The following is a 25211-nucleotide window of genomic DNA, read 5'->3' as shown; positions in this document are numbered from 1 at the left end:
TGATTATTTGATAATTTTGGGTGTGAAGGGAGTCAAGCAGGACTGTCCAGAGCCTTGATCTTACCATATGGCACATCTTTGGCACAACTGGAATGCAGATTGTGAGCTAGAAGTTCGTTTGTAACATCTGTATCTGGCCTCACACTTTTACTTGGCTCATTGGGCCCAGATTCTTCACACTTAAATTCAAATTGTATGAAAATAGGCTTCCCAGAAAAGTGGAGGCTTTTAAAACTAAAAGAAAATTGTACAAATGCTGCAAAAGCTCCATAAATATGCCCATGGTTTGGGAATTAATGGAATGGGCAAATTATCCTCAGGTTTTCAGTCAAATACTGTAAGAATATCCCTGTTGTAAGAATAAAGAAGAAATACATTGTTGGCAAACTAATATTTTAGATTTAAATTATTGGCAGCTAGGCCTCTGTAAATTATAAGAGATTCCTAATTCTGGAAACCTTCAATAAATTGAAATTACCAAAAAAAAAAAAAAACTGAAAAAATGAAACACACTTGCTCTGTTCTACAATGGCTACACTGATCCAGAGCTACGATTTAGGAAGATTTACTGGAACCTTCAATAAATGTCAAATTTATAAAGCCAATAAATTTAGGAGTCTTACTATACATTATTCGTACAGTTTGGCTTTGTTCCATATTATCATAAAAACATATTATCTGTTTGCTATTATTCAAAGCCACTTTGGTGCACATTGTTTCCTGTAGGAGATATGATGGGTACAGCCATGCAAAATTTGGGCAGGCTCTTGGCTATGCCATATGGATGTGGAGAACAGAACATGATCAGTTTTGCCCCCAATATATTTATTCTGCAGTATCTGGAGAAAACTAATCAGCTGACTGATGAGATAAAGAGCAAAGCCACTGACTTTATGGAGAAAGGTGACAGAGTTTCCTGGTATTCTTAGGATATTTTATGTTTCCCAAAAGGTGGAATGTGCACCACTATGTGGGACATGATAATTTACAAAGTATGTTTCAACTGTCAAGCTACACTGTTCTACAGCCACTAGCCAACAACTGAATAATGGTCTGTATTGCATGTCAGTCCTAAAGACACTCACACATGTAACTCAATGCCGTGCAAAGTATAAGGGATTCGTTTTTACCTATAGGTTTATCTCACTTCCTTTGTGCTACTGGATTTTTTTTTTTTTTTTTTTAATTATTGAAAATGCATTTTAGCCCAGCAACCTAAGGATTTTTTGCATTCTAAGACCTAAAAGAAGTATATCTGAGAGCATTTGTAATTGCTAGCAGAAATAAGTGAAAGTAATTATTTCTAAAGTATGTTATCTTACAAAACCAATAATTCATTTTTGGGGTTCCTCTCACAGCTAATGCTGCTGGGCATAGGAAGTAATATGGGGCAGATATGGTTGGCAGAAGGGAGGAACATTTCCAAGGCTACATTAAGCAGTACAAACTGTAGGAATTCACTTTAGTATCACCAGAGTAATCTAGGTTGGATTCTCACGTCAAAATACTGGAGTTCAGTTTCTCTCTGAAGTTTAAAATATCCATAAAGCTCCGCGAGGGCTCTGGGAGCAATCAAGAACGTGAGCTGTCAGCGGAGCTCTGCTTCGCTCCGTGATTGGCGGCTCAAGCATCATTGGGGTTTCCCTTTTCTCAGCCATTCAGCTCTAGAGGTAAATGGGGAGACTTGTCCTCATTTGCCGTCTAGTGCCTGGGGATCCAATACTGTCAGGAGTCATCCTTTCATTGTGGGATAACCTGTAAAAAAAGAAAAGTTTAACTTAAGTTACACAAAACACACACATTTATTAAATTACTTTAAAATTAGTCTCGTCTTATGAATAAGGGGTTTTATGTACCTCTGTACTCATTCCCTGAAAGGGTTAAAAGTAAAAAATATTTATAAACGCTTAAGTAAAATTGGGGTAGACTGTGTCATAGGCGGTTATAAGAGTTTTTTTATCATGTTAAAGGTAAGCTTGAAAACGCTTGTAAAAGTGCATAAAAAAGCATTTTTAAAACTGTCCATGTAGACCTAGTCTTAGAGAGAAAAGCATGGGATTCAATAGGCAACAAAGTATTTTTCTGGGGACAGAATTCAATGGCGCACTCTGAGATGTGTTGCCCATGTTTTAATTTGCTCATACACATACTATGTATGATAGTAGCTGATTACCTGGCGTTGCCCGGGTATTTATTTATTGCAATCTCATATTATACTATTATATTATATTATAAGGTCTCATGGTTGAAATGCCTTTATGCCTTTCCTAGTGATCACATAGACACATACATACATACATACATCAAAATAAAGCTCTGACACATAGCACAGCGCTGTACAAAGATGACTGGTGCACTCACATGAGTCTCAGTCATATGTATAGAAAGTTTGGTTGAAATGTCTCTATTCGTTTTCTAGTGATGGTGGAACACACACATACATACATACATCCAATTTTTTGTAAATAGATTCTGAACAAGATAGCTATTCAGTAGGTGGCACTAAAAACCTATTTCAGGATTTACTCATCTATTATCCTATTTTTATTTCTTGTTTTATTTCTTTATACTATTTTACTTTTAAGTTATTTTCATTTGGTTGTATTATATTTTTAATAAAATCCTTTTACTGTATTTGGAAGTTCTAATTTTAGAAACATATATAATATAGAATTACAATAATCTCATTTATTGGTATACTGTATCTGATATTTATATCTTTGGATATATTATAATGTTATCATTTACTTTTTATAATATACTTATTTGTGTATGAATGTATTAATTTGTTATCTATTACTTTAAAATAAAGTGTATCGAAAGAATATCCTATATTTGATTCTATGTTTATATTATTTGTCCTATTTATATGGATTTATATTTATGTCCTATTGGCAGGGATTCAATGACTTGTCTGCAACAGCTGGCGCTAAGTGTGACAAATATGTACACCCAGGCATTGCTGGCCTATGCATTTACTTTATACGGGGACATGTTCAATCAAATCATGCTGAGCAGATTGGAGCAAAGACCCGTGAGAGGAGGTATGATCAGTGACAATCGGATCGTTGAAAAGCCACTTAAAATGATGTAACATAAAAACTATGTTGTGTAGTTGGCAAGCTTGGTGACATTATTGTACGGCAACCATTCACATACATGTATTTTAGTGGTTTATTGGATAATTTATGTTTTCACTGAAAGCTAAATGAAAAATGTATTTAGGATATAGAATTTGTAATGTGTACTATTATCATTTTAGATGTTTAGTAATATCACATGACTACCTTCATTTCTTTCTGTTGTGATGCTCACCCCATTCATTATGTTGAATGGTGCAATGCACAGTAGTCAAGTTGTATGACAGTCCAATGTATTAGTGGGAAAATCAGATTTTGCTCTCTTTGAAATGTCTGGTGTCCTTGAGCATTGCATGATGTACTAAACTGGATAATGGTTTTGGACATGGATGTTAGATTTTATTGTTGTCTGTGTCACCAGTGATGAGATTCAGCCCCATTTTTTGTCTTAATGACTGGTATCACTGAAATAGGTCAAAAAGTCTCCTTTAAAAAACACAAAAAACAAATATAAGTTGACATGGGTTTTAACTATTCCATGCTCTGTACAAAAAATGTTTCACTTTACATACATTTTACATGGCCTATTAAAATCTCTATCGACAACATAAATGATTACCAAAAAACTCCGCTTTTATTGAAATAGTGTTCTTGTATCACCTTTGCACTCCTTGTCTAGATGGGATGCTGTACTGGCAGCCTAGGCCCACATGTCCTTCTGATCCGTTCTGGCAGCAAGCTTCCTCCACAGAAGTGGAACTGACATCCTACGTGCTCCTGGCTTTACTCTCAGCACCCACAATAGACTTTCTGGGAGCTTCACAGATTGTCAAATGACTAAGCAAACAGCAGAATGCTTTTGGGGGATTTTCGTCCACCCAGGTAATAAAGTAAAAAAATGTATTAAGCTTAACTTGACTTATGTGGAAAAGGCAAGTGTGTGAGGTCTGAGGTCTTAACTAAAGTCAATTGTACTTGGATGAATATGTTGTTATAGAAGTCACATAGAATGGAATAGATATCCATGGGAACAATTATCTCAAAGCAGACCTAAACAGAAAAAACAAAAAGTCACTGTTTACAGGCATGGCTTCTAGTGGCTTTTTGTTTTATTCCTACACTGCACAACACATGCATTGTATGCAACTGTACACCCAGCACTTCCGGATACCGAATCTGCTGAAATCATGTGAAAGTTTATCAGTGGCCATCCAATGGCCAAAGATGATCACCATGAACCTGGATGTCCACTATGGAGTTAACAACAAAGATGGCAGCTTCATGGGATGCAGTGGTGATAAGTTCCTGGACCTTCTTCACTGCAGGGTGCCTGCTTTCAGTGCCATACTCAGCAAGTATGCCTGCATAAGCTACTCACCATCCACTATTATTAATATTATTATTATTATTATTATTATTAATAATAAACAGGATTTATATAGCGCCAACATATTACAGCGCTATACCTAAGATAGGGGTAGCAAATGACAGACAGTTACAGACAATCACACAGGTGGAGAAGAGGACCATGCCTCGAAGAGCTTACTATCAATATCAGTTCTACTTTAAGGTGCAGTACCCATGAACAGATCTGTTGCCCATTTAATTCTGTAATCAATCATTTGGAAGTTCTATAGTACTGTATACATAATTATGAGATTCTAAATGATAAGAAATCCATGTAATCGATCGGCCATAAGCAGATACAACTTGTATTCTGGTGATTGATTTTTACCAACCCAAAAGATCTAGTCATACATTTCCATTCTTGTTCCTTATGCTCTGCTTGAAAAGTATTTTACAAAAAGTTGGTATGACTGCTTCTAAATTGTTAGCAACCATTCTTTTTTTTTACCCAGGACACAGTGGTGGCTCTTGCAAAGTATGCAGAGGCGGTGTATAGTGGTAGGAGAAATGTGACGGTGACAGTAACTTCCAAGACGGGATTTCTGGAGCAATTCCATGTGAACAACAAAAACCGACTCCTCCTCCAGAAGGCAACACTACCGACCATCTCTAGAGACCACACAGTGGCTGTTACAGGAAGTGGGTGTGTCTATGTACAGGTGAGTGGTGAAAAGACAATTTTATTGTAATGAAACTTTCTTTCACTTTATAATTACTTTTTACTTTTCTATTTTGTTTTTGTAGTTTTGGCATTGTAGTTTTACTGTTCTATATACCCACCTACACACTGGCTTGTTTTATTATAACCATTTCATACAGTTTAATTTATCATCTAATCCTAGTTTCATTATTCTTTCAATATTTTTAAAGCTTTATGAGACTGTGATCTGTATTGTCTAGGACTAAGAAGAATTCCTTATATAAACACCACATGCCCTGCAGAGCAAGAAAGATGGGCTGTTTTATAACATTTACATAAAATATTTATTATTCATTATTGTTGGATAAAGCATTAAAGGAGTCAAGATGGAACCTTAACAAACTTAACTAAGGGTAGGGATTAATTTTGATTTAAACAGCTACTACATATCATTATTCTAATTTATGAACATCATTTCTCTATGTCCCTCTTTTACTGGCAGATTGGACGGTCTCCTACCAGGTTTACATTTTTAGTGGAGCAAGAATTTGCTATGATAAACCATAAACCGGCTTCAGTGAAAGTATGACTACTACGAGACAGGTAAGCACCCTGTGTGATTAGAAGGCAATGAAGGTATCTGACATAGTGAAGCTCAACATCCACTGCTTAACTCAAGGTTGTCCAACCTCAGTCCTTGAGGTTACTACCCATGTAGTAAGTTTATTAGGACATGGTGTACAAATGGATTAAATGAATATCCTGCTTTGTACGTAGCAGTCAAGGACTGGGGATGGATAGTTATGACCTAGCTTATCTATTTGTAAAGCAGAAAAAGCTGAGAAAATAAAGCCCAACTTCAAACAAAACATTGGAAACATTGAAAGGAAGATTAAAGCTTTTGTCTGCCTTTAATTTCTCTACTTGTAGAGGATATTTCTCTTCTTTACCTGTTTTATCTGATCTGCATCACCTGAGTAGGAGCAGTGGTGGGAAACTACCTAACAGAGACACAGACAGCATGGCCATCCTAAAAGTGTTTTTTACTAACTCCTTCAGAATTTTTTTGAAGTATCCCAGTTGGGGGATTTCCTTTCAACTTTTGTTCTATATGAAAGCATTAATTTAGTTCCAGACATTGTATAAATCAACCTGCCAAGCTGTTTTACAACCTACCCAGATGCTTCCATTCTTAGATCACCATACTTTTTCCTAATTCTGACCGTGTATTATCCTTTTCTGATCAGCTGCTCTACTTTTTGCTTAGCTTTTTTACTTTGCCCACCTATTTTATCTTTTGGTCCAGACAGGATATCATTTATGTCTCTAACTTTAGCTTAGGAAAGAATACTTAAGACATATGCACACATGCTTGAAAATAATAGTTGTGTGTGTTTCTCGGGCAACAATTTGTCATGTGTACAGTGGTCCTCTGCTCTACAGTGATGCTGTTTGTTCTTTATATATGACTGATCAGGAACAACTGTTGTTCACTCTTATGAAGAAGAGTACAACCACTCACTTATCCTTTTCTCTTCTCCATTAAACAGAATACTGCTTTCAGTACAGGACTCATTCATTCATCTTTTACTGAAAATGATCATGAAAGGTCATTTCCAGGGGCAATGGTTTGGCGTCCATCAGACTTTTGTACAAGGTTTAAAATTCCATACATTTTAATTACTTAAACATTCATAATGACTGTAATAATGGTTTAGAGCAAACGTGACTATTACCACTATCTTATGGTGGTTTGTTGTAATATAGTGGTGTATAAGTGACAACAGTTGCCAACTATACAGCATGTGACACCTTTCAGAATTTACAATGTATTTTCACACATCAATGTACTATTACAGAATATTATCTAACAAGAAGTATATGTGTTTTGTTTATGTTTTTTTTTCTCAGATGAATTTGCCATTGCCGAATACCACTCACCCTGCACTTAGTGAGAACATATATTTATTTAAAAATTCTCTTTCTCATTTTCTCTGCATATCAGCTATTAATTTATTTTAAGAAATTGTGAATGTACTTTATATTGCCAGTTTATACAGTAAAGGGTTATGAGACTTCATAAGAACATCAGGACCTACAGTACCATTGCTGGCCTCCTCCTAAAAAAAAAAAAATATTCGTTCCCTGGGACCCCTATTGCTTGGCTTCAGTACTCAGAACTTGGAACATACAGTACATGCAACAAAGTAAAGTTGGAGAAATATCAGATATGCTAGTACATGATTTTTTGGGGTCAAAAAGCTTCAATATCACCAATTATGCAGCATTGTCAGGGACAGTCAATGATTGAAAATTACATAATTTGCTTATGGCAGGTTTATATTTAGGGGACTCCTGGGCATTAGATAAGGGAGTCCATGACCCTACTGTTTGCATCAAGGCAACCCATCAGATAATGAATGGAAGCAGTGGTAGCTAAAAAAATTCCGTTCAATGGTCTTATTACATCCATCACAGACAAATAGGAATAACACGTTGTATATATTTGTCTATGTATAATGTTACTATTTGTAGGCTGTGAAGAAAACAATAATTCCAAAAAACAATGTCATTGACTATTCACTATTGAATGATAAAAAGAGAATCATAACAAATAATTGTTTCCTAATGTTAAATAGATATAAATGATGTCAAATGCATTTTATACAACATCCTAAACCAAAATAAAATAACATTCTGTTACAAAATTCACATGCAATTTTGTTTATTTGCAAAATTGACTACAATTTAATATCTATTGAATAACTAATATCATATATACATATATTCAATACATAAAAAACAATCTGAGTATAAACCAAGGTACCTACTTTTACCTGTAAAATCCTCGACTATAAAACTAGGGCTCAAAATGCACCATCACTGCTACACTTCCAAACAGAAAAAATGCTAATAAAATAAATGTGAATAAGTACATTCCTGTGTTTTTATTCTGAAAACATTTATTTAAAAGATGAAAAAATATAAATTACATGTACCCAGTCTGTATATTGTATTTTGTACTTTTGGGTTGGTTGTGATGGGTTACTTACTCCTAAAGGATTCTAAAGGATCTGCTAGCTACCAGTAGATGGCGCTGTGTTTGTAAAAATATTTCAGATGGCACCAGTTTGTTGCACACTTTACATTAAGAACACAGCGCCATCTACTTGTGTGACCCAAGTATTAACCAAGACTTTGTTTTTAATGGCATTTTCAAGTCCAGAAATCTTGGTTTATATGATATTTTTCAACCTCAGAGATGAGATGAGAAGTAAAAGTAATTCTCTAACGTATTCCATTTTCATTTACTGCAAATATATACTATACTTATATTTCTATGTGTTTAAAAGCAACATTTAGATGTTCATTAATGTTTTTTTATCATGAGCTATGTATGGAAGCATTCATGTGAAGATGATATATAACCCCTTGGATACCACATTTATAGGAAATTTTAAGAAATCTAATATTATTACCAAATAAAATAGGTGGATTAACCAATTTCCTATGCACACTTAGATGCATGTTTTTAGTAATTTTGTAAGGAAGAATTGATATTTGTTAGACACAGGTGTGCTCTGGGTAGCTAAAAAAATTAAAAATAAAGACTTACCTCGTCCCAGGGGCGTCCTGCCATCCTCTCGCCGCCTCTTTTTCATCCGATCTGTCCCCAGGCGAGTGCGCTGACGTTCCCCGGGAGTTCCCAGTGACGTCTCTATTCTCTATTCAATACAAAATAACTGTATTGAATCCAATTAAAAGTAATTTATATATATATATATATATATATATATATATATTATATGCTACTGTACAGTTATATTACAGGTTTTAGTATTTTTGATTTATTTATTCACCCTTGTTTTAGCAGATTTATGTGTTTTTTTTTAATGTTTATTATAAATTTATAAAATATTGGACATAATTCGATGAGTTATGCCTAAGAAATACAGGCCTACAATGTAAAATAAATTTTCATAAAAGACAATGTAATGCTTTTATATATATAAATAAATCCGGACAGAAATGAACCGCCCAGGAGGTTAAAAGTCTAATATTATCACCAAATATTATATGTAGATGATGCATATGTATAAATTGAATAAGCAGAGATAATTTACAATATCCAAGGGCATAAATACCAACCCCAAAGATGGTAAGGGGGTGGTTTTGCAGGCATGTTTCTACTATGTCAGCAAGGAAAGAAGTCACAGGGCTGTGATGGCAGCTACATTTCCTGGAATGCATTCTAACACACAGAGAAATAAAAGTACAATTAAAAAATACAATCTGATCCTGCTACAATCCCACCATGCTTGCAAATTTCTGAGAATTTTGCTTTGCACTGGAATATCCAAAAATGTTATCATCCTTTGCATGTGCAACAGAGCACATGCTTTATATTTTACAGAGATAGGAAAGATTGTGTTCTGTGGGTGTTCTATAATCCCTGTGCTAAGCTGAGAGCACTGCTTCTCTATACACACAGTAAATAGGAGTTGACCTAATGAGATCTACATTGCATTACATTTTTGCATTTCTAATTCCACATTATATCTAGGTGACTGGATACGTTTATTTGTTATAATTTCCAATACAGTTGAGCCATTGAACTGTAAAGACATTTGTATGGGGTCTATTTATAAAGCAGTGAATCTGACATTTATCAAAACATTTTCTGGTGGAGAATATTCCAGGTCTATGTGTTTCAATGGCAGCAAAGGATTCTCCACCAGGGAATGTTTCATTGAGTGCCATTATCCCTGCTTTATAAATAGCCCCCCATGAGTCGTTGTACATTTTTGAGTCTGCAGCCCGATCACCTTGTGACTTTAACCTGCAAAAAAGAAAATTGTTTAAAAATAAAGTAATAAAATAATATAGTAATTATTAATATTAATCAAATTGTAAAAAAAAAATCTAACTATTGCAGATTCTAATTAAAACTGGGCTTTACACTGTATTTACTGAAGACTAGTGTTGGTGCTTGAATTCAGGTTGTCCTTATAATCAACCCGTTAATGGCTGTTCGAACCCGACCCAAAAACACAGAATTCAACTTTGCAAATTCGTGTGTAAAAATATGTGTAAAAAAATGTTAATGTCAAAGTAATTTATTGAATGTGTGTGATTTGTGTAACTAACTTTTATTTTTTTTTACAGGTTATCCCACAATGACAGGATGATTCCCACGGCTGCAATCATTCATGTGAATAGTTGTGGGAATCCTCCTGTCAGTGTGGGATCCCCGGGTACTAGAGGTTAAACGAGGACAAGTCTCCCCATTCATTCACCTCTAGTGCTCTGTGATTGGCTGAGGAAATGAAAATCCTTATAACGCTTGAGCTGTCATCAGGGTTTACCTTTCCTCAGCCACTTTCGATCACCCGAAAAATATTGGGCTATTTGACTGAATATGTGCTGAATCAAACACTGAGATATTCGACCAACACTACTGAAGACACCGGGCCTGATTGAAAAAAGCTCATCAAGACTGGGGAAGATAGACTATCAAGGGAGAACCTGGGTGAACCAGCAAACCAGGAATGGATCAGGTCCAGAATTTTAAAGCATTTGTCAACTAAGAGCAAATTTATAAAAGCAGATTTAAAAGAAATCTATTCTAGGTTTGCTGGATCACCCATGATAATCTATCTTTTCAAGTCTTGGAGAGCTTTAACAATTAAGGCCCATCTATCCTGCCATATTAACAATTACATAATTTAATACATAATCAGGAATGCTCACTATAAAATTGGGAATAAGAAATGTAACCTAATGGTTGCTGCAGGTATACATCAAGGTGTTTCTGACTCCTGGCAAACACCAAACCTGCAACAAGGCATGTGTAGTCTATAGAGATGGGATTTGCTGCACTTTGGTTCAAAATAATAGAAAATTCTATTGACATTAAACAAATCAAATTAGACTTTGAGGGCAGCATTATATTAAATACACAAACACAATACAATTTCTCTTTTTAAGTAGAATTGAGCAAACATTAGGGCATTCTTCTGCAGAGACACACACTACGGCAATGTCTAACTACTCTGGTGGATTAATGTTGTAGAATTCTGGTAGAATCTGGTAAAAACACAGGTTAAATTTCCCAGGTACAAATCAGGTAAAATTAGGTATGTGGTCACAGTGACACATATCACAGCAATTTCCAATTTCATCCAGTAGAATTGCACAATTGAATTTTAATAATTTCTCCTTTTCCAATCACAATTTTGGTGGAATGAAGGCTTTTGTGTGATATTTTTTTAAACTAAAATTATGGCCAAAGAAAAGTATATTTGCAGGGATACATAATACAGCAATGAGTAACTTCATGCAGTAAAATTATAATACAGAATGTCTCTGTTTCAACATAGAATTTTGCTATAATTAGGTAAAGTGTAGTAGAATTGTACTGTAGAATGTACTTTTTGGTCATGTAGAATCAAGGCATTCAGAAGGACACGTAGCATCTCTAACATCAAACCTAGTCCATTACAAATACACATTAGAACTTGTTTGTGGTTTCTGATTGACCCATAAGAGTCACCCTAAAGGGGAAGTAAATAAAAAAACTTACTCACCTTTACTTTTGCAGATCCCCTAGAGTACAAGAATACACTCTGCCAGAATGTTATCTGTTGTATTGTAACATACTTCAAGGCACAGAAAACTTTTGAAAACTTTGTTCGCCACCTGGAATTTGGGAGGACTACCAATGTAACACAGGTGCTAAACTTTTTTTTTCCCCATAGACTTAAGACATGTTCACTGCCAAGACAAGAACAGAAAAAAATGAAGCTTTAAGCTCCAACTCACCTGTTGGGTTTGGTCCTGCTGTTGTTGTAGGTCCTACAAATTATCAAAAAAAAAGATATACATTGCATATCAGTCAAAACACATACAATGAATTGACGAAAAATTTAAACATTAAAAGCTAAGATTGTATGACCCAAACCATGAAAGTAGTAAAATGATTGATGAATCTGTGTTAGGTAAAACTAGAGATGTATAGGAAATGACAAGAACAATGAGCATTTAAAAGCTCCTAACATTATTTTTTTCAAACTTGCCTACCTGTCTTCTTCTGTCTTTCAAACCCTCACTACTTACCCACCATTCCACCCCCCCACCCCACTTTGTGCCAACTCGTAGATTGTAATATGTATATATATATATTTATATACATATATATGTAACAGAAAAAGGACTTACCTGGTGCGCACACTACACTTGCATCCTCACTGTGGTCACAGTTGTTAGTGCCCCATGGTCGGTGGGGACACTGCCATACAGCAGATTCTAGGTTTTTACAGTCTACATCATCCAGCCAGATGTTGCCAGTCCCTCGACCAAAGTATGCCGTTCCAGGAGCTTTCTGGGCTGGTCCACAGCCAAGCTGTCTGCACACCACTGTAGCTGCTGCCATGCCCCATAGGTCATCACACACTGTACCCCATACACCCCGATAGAAAATTTCCAAACGTCCTTCACAGTTGTGACTCCCATTAACAAGTCGTAGGCTGGGGGGAATTTCTGAAAACAGCAGAGAAAAAAAACATTGTGTAGTTGTTTGAAAAGCTAAATCTTTTGAGAAATAAAAATATTGGCATGTTAGTATATTCATCTGACTCTTAAAAATGTTGCTGAACCATTAGGAATGGATTGAGTGAAGGTGGACCACCATTCTAACACATGTAACATACTTTCTTGCCCATAAAAGAAGTCGGGGAGGAACTGAACCCCCTCGTTACTAAGCTACAGGAACTCACCGGATGTGTTCTGTTTAGGAGCTGTGGTAGAACCTACAAATAATTTAAAAAAAATTATATTTATTAAATTAACCTAAATACATACTGTACATAAATTAAATGCCAAAATGACAATAAAAGAATAACTGATATACCTTATGTAACCTATATATACTCAATTCTATTTTTAGCCTTATGACTCTTCTTTTACTTTATCAGAATAAATTCTAGATTTATATTTAGCCATAGGGATTCTGAAACTGGATTGTTCCCAGTGCAAAATAAGAGTAAATAACAGTGCCCATATCACCAGATGAAAAACATTTTTACCCAACCTCTAATATTTTTTAAGTGGTGGGTTTAGCTGAAGGTTACAGTTATAGTGAGAAGCAAAATGTATTGGACCCCTGTAACATGGGGGGTGGTGTGCATCTGGAACACCAAAATGACTGTCTAATCCAACATTACTTAAAATGCGGGTTGTGATCACGTCTTAAGGGGCTAGTTTGCCCCCCCCCCTCCATCTTCAGCTAAAAACAGTTAACTGGGTGGAGAGGCAACTCCGCATCTCAGCAGTAAATGCTGATGTCAGTGCCCTTGCTTACTTAAAAAATTGGCTCTTACTGCTTGCTTATTTAATAATAAAGTTGGCAGATTGGAAACCAGAAGCAGACTGAGAAGTGGTGCAGTACAGGACTATATAGTACAGCAACAATTGGAAATTGGAGTCAATAAAAGCTCTAGTGTACTAAAGGTGCCGTCAATAAGAGTTTTGTATGTAAGCATGTCCATGGCATGTGGGAGAAGGTTGGCAGGATAATCATTCCAGAGATGATTTGTGCACTGCAGAGATTAGCACTGGATGAAGAATGTAGAAGTAGGATGGAAGTGGAGATGGTGGAAGAGGGGTGAGTGATGGATGATTATGTTGAGTTTTTAATGTGTCTGTGAGACTTAAACTTGTACCACAATAATAAAAGAATATTTTGTGGGTAAATGAATTGTGGCACAAGTAGTGCCATGTATACAGTGAGTAAGCTGAGGTTCCAATTACCCATGCCCCAGTAAGCCTCCCCTACTCTTTGCCATTGCACCCCATTGGCACAACAGCAATGTTCTTCTTGAAGTGCCCAGTGGGTGCTCCAAGTCTTTAACAACCTTATTGGAACGAGTCTGTTTGGAATTATAGCTATTATTAAAATAAAATGTTTCTCGTGTTACTGCTTTACCAACTGGAAATATTAGGAACTAAACATAAAATGAAATAAATATGTTTATTTTTTTTGTCCTTTGTAATTTTTAAACCATGATTTACTACACTGTGTGATACTAAACCTAATGACCCCACTGCAAGACCTCTGGATTCATTCTTGATGAAATTTTTCTTGATGAAAAACACAGAATGAGAGGTCATGGTATATTTTCTAATTCCTAATACATCTGCCAATTAGTACATAAGGCTTTGATAATGTAAAACAGGCACTTCATAGGAAAGTACAGTCTTAGTCTGTAGGAATGAAAACTTTACCTGGAGCTTTTGTTGAAGTGACACTAGCAGCTGCAAGAAAGAATCAAAAACATTACTTTTATGAATGAAAAAATATCAGTATAAACATGATCAGACTGAGAAGATTCAAAGGCCATGTCACAAGGGTAATTTAATTGCTGATCCAAATGGTCCACATTGATTATTTTCTAGAAATGCTGGTTACCAAAGATTACCAATTTGCCAAACCTAGTATTTTTCACATACCTAATGAGTAACTGAGCTACAAAGATATGTAATTCAATAGTATTTTACTAGTAGAGTAGAGAATGACCATAGAGTAATAACTGTTCTATCAGTTGGCTGGTTTGAGCATGTATTTTGATATATGTAAACCAGGAATTTCTAGGGGCCCAACTATTGCAGAAAAAACTAATAATAATAATAACTAATAATAACATGACTCAAAAAGACTATTTATTTTTCTTGGTTAATTGTAATGGGCAAGTTACATTGTGCAGTACCTGAGCAGATGACTCCACTGTCCTCACCGTGCTGGCAGTTGTGTTCCCCCCATGTTCGATGTTGGCACTGACTAAGCTGAAATTCATTACCAGCACAGTTCACATCATCCAGGACTATATTACCACTTCCTTCACCGAAGCGTGCCATCCCATGGGCAGAAACTGCAGCCCCACAACCCAGTTGCCTACACACAACTTCTGCATCCCTAATGTCCCATAGGTCATCACACACCGTGCCCCAAGAATTGTGGTAATACAGCTCCACACGGCCAGTACATCTATGCCACCCATTGACCAGACGTAGGTCTATGGCAGATACTGCAGGAAGAGAAAAATAAATATTTACAACACATCCTAAAAGGATTATTCAAACCTAAAACATGACACAAGATGTCACGTGGGCTCTGTAAAATATTCCTACAAGGTAAGGTTACAGCTTTTGTAAAATCATTAGCTATCATTCACAGGACTATGCTACCATGAGCAAGTTTGTACCAGCTGATGCCTTCAAGAATTTGAAGAAAAATGAAGTCACTTTCGCATTGTCCTTCTGCTTCTTTCTGGAAGAGCGTGGCACAGGGGCCAGCTAGATTCCAAATTTAATGATAGAATACATAACTAAGGGGCATTTAAAGTTCATCTGAACCCTAACTAGATGGTAATATACTAAAGCACCCTTTAATTCTAATGAAATATTTTATATAAATGTTTCCATTTCTTGCATCCTGATGATATATTCCGGGCCCCAAACTCAGGGGTCAGCAAACTCAGGCCTTTAGGCCAGATATGGCCTAGCCAGTAGTTAGTTCCGGCCTAACGCCCCCTGGCCGATCCGGCCTAATGCCGGCCGGCAACCCGCAGCTCCGGTTGCAGGTGGATCGGCCAAAGGGCGTTAGGAACTACCTCCGGTGCCGCCCCCTTGCAGTTGCTCCCCTATTTACAGGGGAAAGCTCAACGAAGCTAAATCCCTCCCCTCTGCAATGCATACGGAGGAGAGGGATTTCACCTCTGGGGGCGTTCTCTGGAGTTGGGCGGAGCCATTAGGGCAGGTCCAGCCTAATGTGCTCCCGCCCACCCCATAAATGGCCTAGTGGCCATAAAACTTTGCCAACCCCTGTTTTAGCTTATACTATTTAATCATTTAGGTTTTGGATTTAGATCTACTTCAATAGCAACTGACAAACTATTGTCAGATTATAAAAATACAAAGAAGAAGCTTAAAAATAACATCTGGAGCCCATACAATTAATTTTTATATAGGAAAGATCTGTACTTGTATATGAATAAACTTTCCTAGCCCACAAAGGTCATCAAATCACAGCCTAGTTAGTGCAAAAAAAGTTGGAAAATGGCAAACTTACTCCATAAATCAATAAAATAGTTGATTTTTACCTACCTGGAGGTTCTGGAACAGATGGCTTGGAATCTGTTCAACACATAGAGCAACATAATCAATGACTTGTACCTGAGATCCATATACATACCCAATAAGAATTCACTGAATGATTTAAGATAAAGTATTTCATGGGCCTTCTGGTTAGAAATTAATAGAAGAATCAATAATGTTATAAATGTAGCTTAGCTGAAAAAGTCTTTTTTGTCTAGGCTGGAAATAGTGGAACACAACAGAATCACAAAAGATACTAAATTTACAGTGTTCCACATATAAAAAGAAGACCTGTTTACAACAACAATTTCTATTTAGAATCTCACTTAGAAACTGATATTAGCTCTTCAATCATTGGTTGGTTCTGATGCCAGTACTTCTCTTTTCACATTTATTTACTTCTCTTTATACAGGAAGTCCCTGGGTTACATACCAGATAGGAACTGTAGGTTTGTTCTTAACTTGAATTTTTATGTAAGTCCGAACAGATACATTTTTTTAATAAACGCAATTAGGATAGATGTTTGCCTCAACATATTATTAGGCAGTATGGTGTCAGTTACTGTATAAAATCCTCACTCTGAGGTCATTATAAACAAAGCAAAAAAAAAACTTTATGGAGTCTAGACATTTAATAACTTCTGGAGCACGCTGTGCTTTGATATGCAAAAAAAAAAAAAAAACAACTGCAGAGTTTGTCTTGCTATTTAAGGAGTTTATAGATGTTGCAAAAGAGCTCAGTCTCAGCTGTGTTTAGCAAAAGATTTCTTCTGCAAATCATGCGAACTGCCCTCTCCCCCCCATCAAGCCCCGTTCGTATCTATGAGCCGTCCGTATGTCGGATGTCCTTAACTCGGGGACTACCTGTATATGAGCTGTCATAACTGATACAAAATTTTTCACATAAAAATACATGGTTTGATATTTGTCATGATTACCAATAAGGTTCTTTTTCGCCAAGTCATGGAGGAAATTAAAGCGGACAAGAATGACCCTCTAAGGTAATTCTAGGTCAATACTATAAAGGATGCAGGTTATGGGGTCCAGCCATCACTGCTTCTTCCATTGATTACTGACATATTCATTATTGGGTTTGTATTAACCCTACCCATCAGCTCTCTTCCCACTGATTGGCATCTCTAGGAAAGGAAGTAAGGGGAATTACTTTCATTGGGAACACAGACTACAATTAAACTCTAGCAGAAACTGTAATCTTCATCCCATTTCCAATTAAAAAAAAATATGGCTAGGGTCCTATTTTGAGATCATACACCCCCGGGTGATGGATTTAGGAGCCACCCCTTTCTTTTCACCATTAAATTCTGTATATGCTACAACATATTTGAAGGAAATAGTTACCTGAACATATAACACCAACATGTTCAAGAGGTCCACAGTCATGTACATAGAACCCTCGATGAGAGCACTGCCATAGAGTTTGTTCGGTTCCACTGCAGCTCACATCATCCAGGAAAATGTTCCCTTTGCCTTGTCCATACCTGGCCAGGGGTAGAGTAGGACTCCCACACCCAGCCTGGCGGCACACCACCTCTGCATTGACTCTGGTCCAGCCATCATCACACACCGCTTGCCAGGCTCCTTGGTGGTAGATTTCTACCCGTCCCATACAGGTATTTTCACCCTGTGACAACCGCAGAGATGTTGGATGACTTTCTGTGGAATAAATAATACAAAATTAATGCAACCAGGATCCATAAAATGAGGATCTGGAAATGAATTGGAAAGGGTATAGCTGTCTGTATTCTCATTGGGGATATTTACCTCTCTATTTTTCCTGTTGATCAGCAAGTGGAATTTCCAAATTTTAGAGTTGTCACCAGAACAAGGGTTGGGAAGCAATCTAACAATTACAGTTGCTCCCCTGTTTGGGGGACAACTGTTTAGGAAGGGAAATCCCTTCACTTAGGGAGATTACCTCCAACCTACTGTTGTGTGTTTTTGGGACAAGAAGTGAGTTAAACACACCGTTAGGCAGGAAAGAAGTCACACAGACAGCCAAAACAAACTGTAAGGAGTTTTAACTCCACCCTACACCCATCCAACTAAAATAAATGTAACTGGCTATACGCAGTATTTACCTTACTTTAGATTAGAACTTAGATTAAATTAATAAAGTTTTCTGTCGATCAGAGTTATTGGAATATTGGAGAAGATTACATTGAAGAACAGCAGAGACCTACACATTGCTCTGATGTAACGTCTTTAATTGGTGGGATGTGAGAACTTTATCTGTGTTTCTCAACCAGGGGAATCTGATGAGAGATGAGTTTGTACAGACAGGGAGTTGAATTTGCATCAAGGCACTAGAAGTAGCATTTGAGAATACAAAATCTACAAAAATGCCCACAGGATCCACCATGACCTCCCTGAATGGGTTACTGAAGGACCCTTTTAGCAGTTCATCAAACACAATGGGACTGGGACCTCAACAAGGCTGTAGAGGATACACTTTCAGCAGTGAAGCTGGGTGATCCAGCAAACCTGGAATGGTTTTCCTTAAAGTAATTTGCTATTTGTTAGCAAATGTTTTCAATCCTGGACCAGATCCATGGTTCACCCAGCTTCACTGATGAAAGTGTATCCTCCCCAGCCTTGGAGAGCTTTAATAGTGTAGGGCGTAGTGTGGCAGGCACTTGTGGGCACGCTGTGTCCTCACTTTTTTCAGCTCTGCTTCTAGACCCCGGTATAGGCTCTCCCTGCGCGCTCACCATAAATAGCCGTCATGCCATGGATAGCCTTTACCCTGCCCTGGTTCTGCACATAAGCCCACATCTGCTACTGATAAGTACAGATCAATGTTTCAATTGGTATCACATGTGATTAGTCCTGTATGGGTATTATAGGATTCAGGTGCTAATCAGCATGGGGTGTTAAACAATAATCAATGCATGACTTTCCTTTTGGCTGATTTTTAGTGAATTACAGTCATTATAAACTATAAGAATGAACTTACCATTCTGGGTAGTAGAAGAAGAGGTTGGTGCTGTCAAAAGATATTTATAAGTTTACAAATACTGGTTAGAATCATACAAATATTAGACACTGTACACGCACTGTATAAGTATCTATCACAAAATATATCTCTCGATGTCCTAATCTGTACATGTGTCATGAAGTTTATTTGTACTTATTCTAAACATAAATTCATTGTTTGAGATCCCCTGTCAATTCAACCTAGATTTAGCCTTTTGTTGGTTAGACCAGCGGCCGCCAACTGGTGGACCACATAAATTTTGCAATTTTTATATTTCAATAATGATAAAACAAAAATAATATTATAATAAATTCATATATTCTGAATGACAATTTTTGCCTTTATATTGCACTAAATTCACGAACTGTACTAGAAACAAAAAAACAAGGGAGGCGCAGCATGGCGTCAGTGTAGTCTCAAGTTCTATGTACGCTTCAGTATTGTTTCCACCATTACAACAGTTGCTCCGCGAATACTGATTCTCATCTGATTGTTTTATTTTAATTGTTTATTTCTCAGATACTCTTTTAGGTAAGTTTGACCTTAACTGTGTATTTTCTTTAACTGTTTGTTTGGTCTTAGATTCGAATGAAATAAACCCATAATGCGTGGGAAAAAGCAAACAAATATTTTGTATTTTTTTAGTAATACCAAATATAATGCAACTAATGATAATAGTAACAATAGTAAATACTTCACTTAACCGTGAGCTGGTCAATGAATCAGAGCCTCCACAGTCCTCATCAAGCATTAGGAAAAACATTATTTTGCAAATGTATTTATATAAAAAAAAATCGTTTTAATGGTCCACGGGATTTAAAAATTTGAATTTAGTCCGTGAGGTCAGAAAGGTTGGTAGACTGGTGGTCAGTGTCTATGGCCGGTGCGCCCTCGAGTGGGGTCAGGAGAAGAACCCTGCTTGGGAGGGCACACCGGTCAGAGCCGCGGATCATGTACCCCATACGGATTGCAGGCTCAGAGAAGTGGGCGGGTTGTGTCCCTGGACCAAGTTTAGACCTGCGAAGGGAGAGTGGGTGGGTTCTGGCATCATGACTTCACTATGGAGGAAGTTTCTTCCCCCTTGAGTGACACACGTCTCCCCACACATGCACATGAATTTAGTGGTCTGTGGGTCCGAAAAGGTTGGCCACCACTGGATTATATAATATAGGATTTCCTATTGTGACTGCTGTGCTCTTTTGATAATTGGCCCCAGGGAGGCAAAACGAGTCTTTGTTTTATAATGCATTGAAACATGCAATGTATAGGGATTCAAATGACTGTGAACAATCAGACAGCCAAATGGATGGGTGAAAAATGTATACATACACCCCTAAAGTTATAAAAAACATTTATGTAAAGTTAAAATCCTGTATGCTCATAATTTTGCTTTGGTTTCTTGCATGTATACAACTAGGTCATATTTCTAAAACAATACATTATTTTTATGCATAGTTGATTGCAAAGTTATTCTATAAATATGTCCTAGCTGTAACACAAAACTGCATATTTTTTATTATAGTTTCTACTTATAGAAATATATATAACATATAAAATATATTTTGCTCTGTGGTATATAGAAGAAGCTCAAAGCTTTACCCCAAGCAGGTTTAAAAGACACACGTTCATGTATACACTAATCATGAAGAGTTGGAGATCAGACAAAATGATGTGCTGCAATGCTTATGTGATATCAAGGAGAAAAAAAGGAGAGCAGAATAACAAAAATTAGTTAAGTAATCTGCTGCCTCTTCATAAGGTCCACTTGTAGGTTGGGGCCCAGGAGAGACTTGCAGATAAAAAACAAACCAAATGCAACATACAATGAATGCCTTGTATGTATTTTTATTTGTGTGTTTAGCTGTTTATCTGGAGCTTAGCTTTAAGTGAATTAGCATTTCAAAGCATGTACAGTACTGGTAAAGAACTAAAAGAGAGAGAACAGATACCTGTGGGTCTTCTTGTGATGCCCGCTGCAGCTGGTATGCAAAAACACACTGTGGTAATCAAATAAACACTTTATTATTTCAGGCAGTCTTTTATAAAATAAATTAATTGTTGTAAGATGTATTTAGGACTCCCACCTTATGTCATATTTAATTCCAGATTTTCTATAATTATAACTGAGCTGACCTAACTTCAGGGAGGAGAGGGGGACAGTTGCAGGGTAAGAAAAATTTTCTACGGTATAGAAGAAGATTAATTTTGGGGGTGAAGTGTTCAGGGGATGCACAACAGCTACTAATTTTCTAAAATTTATTAATATATTATTATTAAAATAATAATATTTATCAGTGGGATAGGCAAAAGTGAGAACTAAACTTTTGCAAAAGTAGTTTTATATTTTGAGTTAATTGCAAAGGTGCAGAAAATGGTTTTGACTGAAATTGCTGGCGGAAGGGGAAGACAATTTATATGTTTTAAATAATAATTAGAATACTATAAACATGGGCTTTGCTATTAACTTGTTCAGTTGACAAATTCATTTATCAACATTTTGTATGTTATCTTTATTTATGTGAAATTCCATTACTTGAAATTAGAAAGAAATTGTCCGCTCACCCCTGTTGATCAGTATTGCAAAGGGTCCATACACCATATTTGTCACCAAGAACAGTCTATGAGAACATATCTGCTTATACTCACCCAGCTTAACTCCCCGTTATGATCTGCAACCATTATTCTCAAAGTTTAATTATTCAATGTATGCAGCACAAGCAGTTCCCAATTACCTACACCTTCCTCATAGAAGGAGCAATTTATAGGCCACCCAGAAATTTCTAAATATGCCAGGAAATATCCAAATCTGAGAATAGGCAGAGTGATAATGAGATAGTATGAGATATTTGATAATATATAGGCAGTGTGAGTATTTGTGCTCAGCTCTACATTACCCATCGTCATAATAAAATCTGATGGTTTACATCCATCCTGGTGCTGGTTTACCTGTGTCCTGCAGAATCCAGAAAACAGCCAAGAACGAAGCTGAAAGCAGCATCTTTACTTCTCCAATGGTCCATACAGCCCATTCAGCTTTATACCAGTCCTGGCGACGGTAATGAGAGAACGCCATTCATATCAGCCCATTGTATCAATCCCTGGGGGGTATCTCTGACACTGAAAAGCACATCCACACAACAATGATTGTGCTTGTTATTGAAGTCAGTATTTCATAATAATGTCAAAACATTGAAATACTGAACCTTTGTAAAAAGAATATTGAACTTCAGGCAAACACTAAATAAACAGCTCAGCTTTGTCAATGACAGTGATAAAATATCTAAAAGTAAGTACAAAAATATAGTATATTGCAGCTTACTGGTCCTTGGGCACAGTGGCTGCATGACTTGCTTTGTTTAAACATTTTCTGTACAGAAAAAATACATCTTGGTCATTCTAGAAATCTAGTATCCTTGCAATACAATTTGTACTGAATGAAATCTCATACAATGTTAGCGAGAGTTACAAAACACCAAACTCTTATGTAATAGAAATGAGAGGAGATAGAAAACTAATACAACCACCATATATAAGGACTGATAAACTGCAGTTTATTTATTTTTTGTTTTGAGGTTTAGCAGCACTCTCAGGGTCCCTTTGCCAGTTCGTAACTGGTCAGTGAATGAAAAGCAGCAGACTGATGAGCTTATCTCATCCCTCTCCCTCTATCAACATGTTTCTTATTAGCACGCGTGCACTGCTCTCTCCTCCCATAGTCTTCCCATAGCTCTCTTCCCCCAAGTTGTCGCTTTTAAGCTCATGGGTACAGGTAGTCCCCAGGTTACATACGAGATAGGGACTGTAGGTTTGTTCTTAAGTTGAAATTGTATGTAAGTCAGAACAAGTACATTTCTTTTAATAAATGCAATTAGGACAGATGTTTGTCTCAACATATTATTAGTCAGCGTCGTGTCGGTTACTGTGCAAAATCCCCACTGTGAGCTAATCACCAACAAAGCCAAAAAAAAAATGTATAAAGCCTAGACATTCATTAACTTCTGAAGCAAGCTGTGGTTTGATATGCAAAAAGAAACAACTGCAGAGTTTGTCTTGATCATTAAAGAGTTACAAGAGCTTGTAGAACAGCAATAGACTTTTGCAAGTCATTCTACCCCCCCTACAAAACTCCTTCTGACACAAGTAAGCAGGGAAGCCCCGTTCATATCTAGGAGACGTCGGTAAGTTGAATTTCCCTAACTTGGTGACTACCTGAACTGCACTTTTTTCTCCCATCTACATGCATCTTATTGGTACAATGCTTTCCTGCCATGTCCTTTGTAAACTCATAAGCAGTGTTCTCTGCTTCTATGGTCCCCTGTAAGCACTTGAGTATTGATCCTTCTCCTCCCATCTGCAGGTCCATTATAAACACATTAGCGCTGCATCACAGCTGACCAGTTACTTATGTTGCTTCTCTATCCCCATTCTAAGCTATGCGGCCCAGCGGCTGCAAGAAGTTGATATCAATAATAAAATTCAATTGCTTACACTACTTGTATCTAAACAAATACATTGATGGTTTATTCACAATTACACTTAATTTATGCCTAGAATTCAGCTTTAAAAAATAGCAAAGTTAGAGATGTCAGAGTAGATCAGTTCACCAAGCTTCACTACAACACACCTGCCTAGAGAGCTCAGTAACAATGGTTTGCACAATATTAAGTAGGAAATCAATACTGTAACTTACGTAAGTGACTCTGTCCTTGACTATGTACACCTGGCTGTACGGTTCATCAATTGTTCTCTCTGCTTCCTGTGTCTTTGTGGTTAATCTTTTCACAAGTACAAAACTAGTTCTCAAAATAACCCAGAGACAGAGCAAGCAATAATACCAATGAAAAGACACCAACACAAGATCAAAGTCACACCATCCTCATCTATTATGTATAAAAAACCAAACTTCCAGGTCTCTGATTACATCAAATCAAAAGAAGAATATAAATGATTTCTAATGAATACTGCATACAACATACATTAGATCAGCAGAGACGGTCTGACCAGCAGCTCCGGTGCTCCGGTATACCCAATGAACATGTACACTAGGTACTAGTTTGTGGAACTTGTGTTGTTTTTGAAGGGTTGAAAAAAATAAAAGACATTGAATTCACAAACTTTGATATATATATGTGTGTGTGTACTGCATATACTTGACTCGAGTATAAACCTAGAGCCAAAAATATGGTTATCATTGCAAAACAGTATTCAACAGAAATGCTAATAAAATATTGTGAATAAATACATCCATGGGGTGATTTTTGTAAAACATTTTTTTAAAAAGGGAAAAAATAAAATCATCCAAATATAAATCAAGATTATTTTTGTAAAATCATTTTGGTTTAGTCATTTTCATTATTTTAGTATATATAGTATATAGTGGTTTGGGTAGCATTTAAGAATATATACATAGCTTAAATGTTTTAAAAGTTGTCATATCTAATTATTAGTCTTCTGTATCTCCTTCACTATCCAATCACAGCCTGGGGTAGGGAGGTGACCAAACTATACTACATATCTCTAGCAAAAAAAGCATAGCTGTGGTTAGTTAGCAGTAGTTAGCCACATTCATCCAAACTTGTTCTTGTAATGATGAGGACATTTTTACAGTTTTCAAAGCCATTTCAACAGAACTGATTTGCAAAGCTGCAATATATTTTATCATCACATGAATGAGTCCAGTTGAATGTGACTAACTACTACTAGATATACAATGCGCTGTATAAATAAAAACCTTTACATATATAGCTGTGGTTGTGCATACCTCAGAACTCAATACAGAGATATATAAATTATTTTGGCAGCAAAGCTAGATCCAGTATAGTGAAGATATATGAGCAGATTTTAAAGAAGACCTATACTAAGAGGTGATATCAGCTGCCATCATTGACCTAGTTTTAAGAAATACATCCTCACTGGCTAGTGTTCTGATCCGCTGTTT

General features: G+C 36.6%; 1 protein-coding gene across 5 annotated transcripts; it reads right to left on the bottom strand.

The window, feature by feature from the left end:
• Positions 1-107: 107 nt before the first annotated feature.
• Positions 108-22393, bottom strand: LOC140339243 (scavenger receptor cysteine-rich domain-containing protein DMBT1-like). 5 transcript variants are annotated; one of them, XR_011922408.1, is made up of 12 exons: positions 22220-22393; positions 21223-21270; positions 19253-19282; positions 17638-17952; positions 16288-16317; positions 14892-15209; positions 14410-14439; positions 12903-12935; positions 12346-12666; positions 11950-11982; positions 3288-3566; positions 108-1755 (listed from the first exon to the last, which is right to left on the bottom strand). XR_011922408.1 is itself a non-coding variant. In XM_072423834.1 (11 exons), exons 1-11 carry the CDS (start codon positions 22344-22346, stop codon positions 3529-3531), a joined length of 1323 nt encoding a protein of 440 aa, XP_072279935.1. In that variant the 5' UTR covers positions 22347-22393; the 3' UTR covers positions 2759-3528. The 5 variants fall into 5 exon arrangements, 2 of the variants coding, with proteins under 2 accessions (XP_072279935.1, XP_072279936.1); XR_011922409.1 differs by having other exon boundaries at positions 3316-3566; XR_011922410.1 differs by lacking the exon at positions 108-1755 and adding an exon at positions 8744-9967 and having other exon boundaries at positions 3483-3566.
• Between the last annotated feature and the right edge of the window lie 2818 nt (positions 22394-25211).

The sequence above is a fragment of the Pyxicephalus adspersus genome, chromosome 10 (assembly GCF_032062135.1).
Source record: "Pyxicephalus adspersus chromosome 10, UCB_Pads_2.0, whole genome shotgun sequence".
Classification (NCBI taxonomy): Eukaryota; Metazoa; Chordata; class Amphibia; order Anura; family Pyxicephalidae; genus Pyxicephalus; species Pyxicephalus adspersus.
The sequence above is the reverse complement of the archived record's forward strand: the minus strand, read 5'-3'. Positions and strand labels throughout refer to the sequence as shown.

Bases quoted from the DNA above. Each gene is read 5' to 3' on its own strand.
- LOC140339243 (XM_072423834.1), bottom strand. From the start codon at position 22,346: ATGGCGTTCTCTCATTACCGTCGCCAGGACTGGTATAAAGCTGAATGG. The intron at 15,210-16,287 runs GTAGGTAAAAAT...CTCTTCCTGCAG, and splicing joins ATCTGTTCCAGAACCTCCAG to TATCTGCCATAGACCTACGT. The intron at 14,440-14,891 runs GTACTGCACAAT...TCTTTCTTGCAG, and splicing joins CAGTGGAGTCATCTGCTCAG to CTGCTAGTGTCACTTCAACA.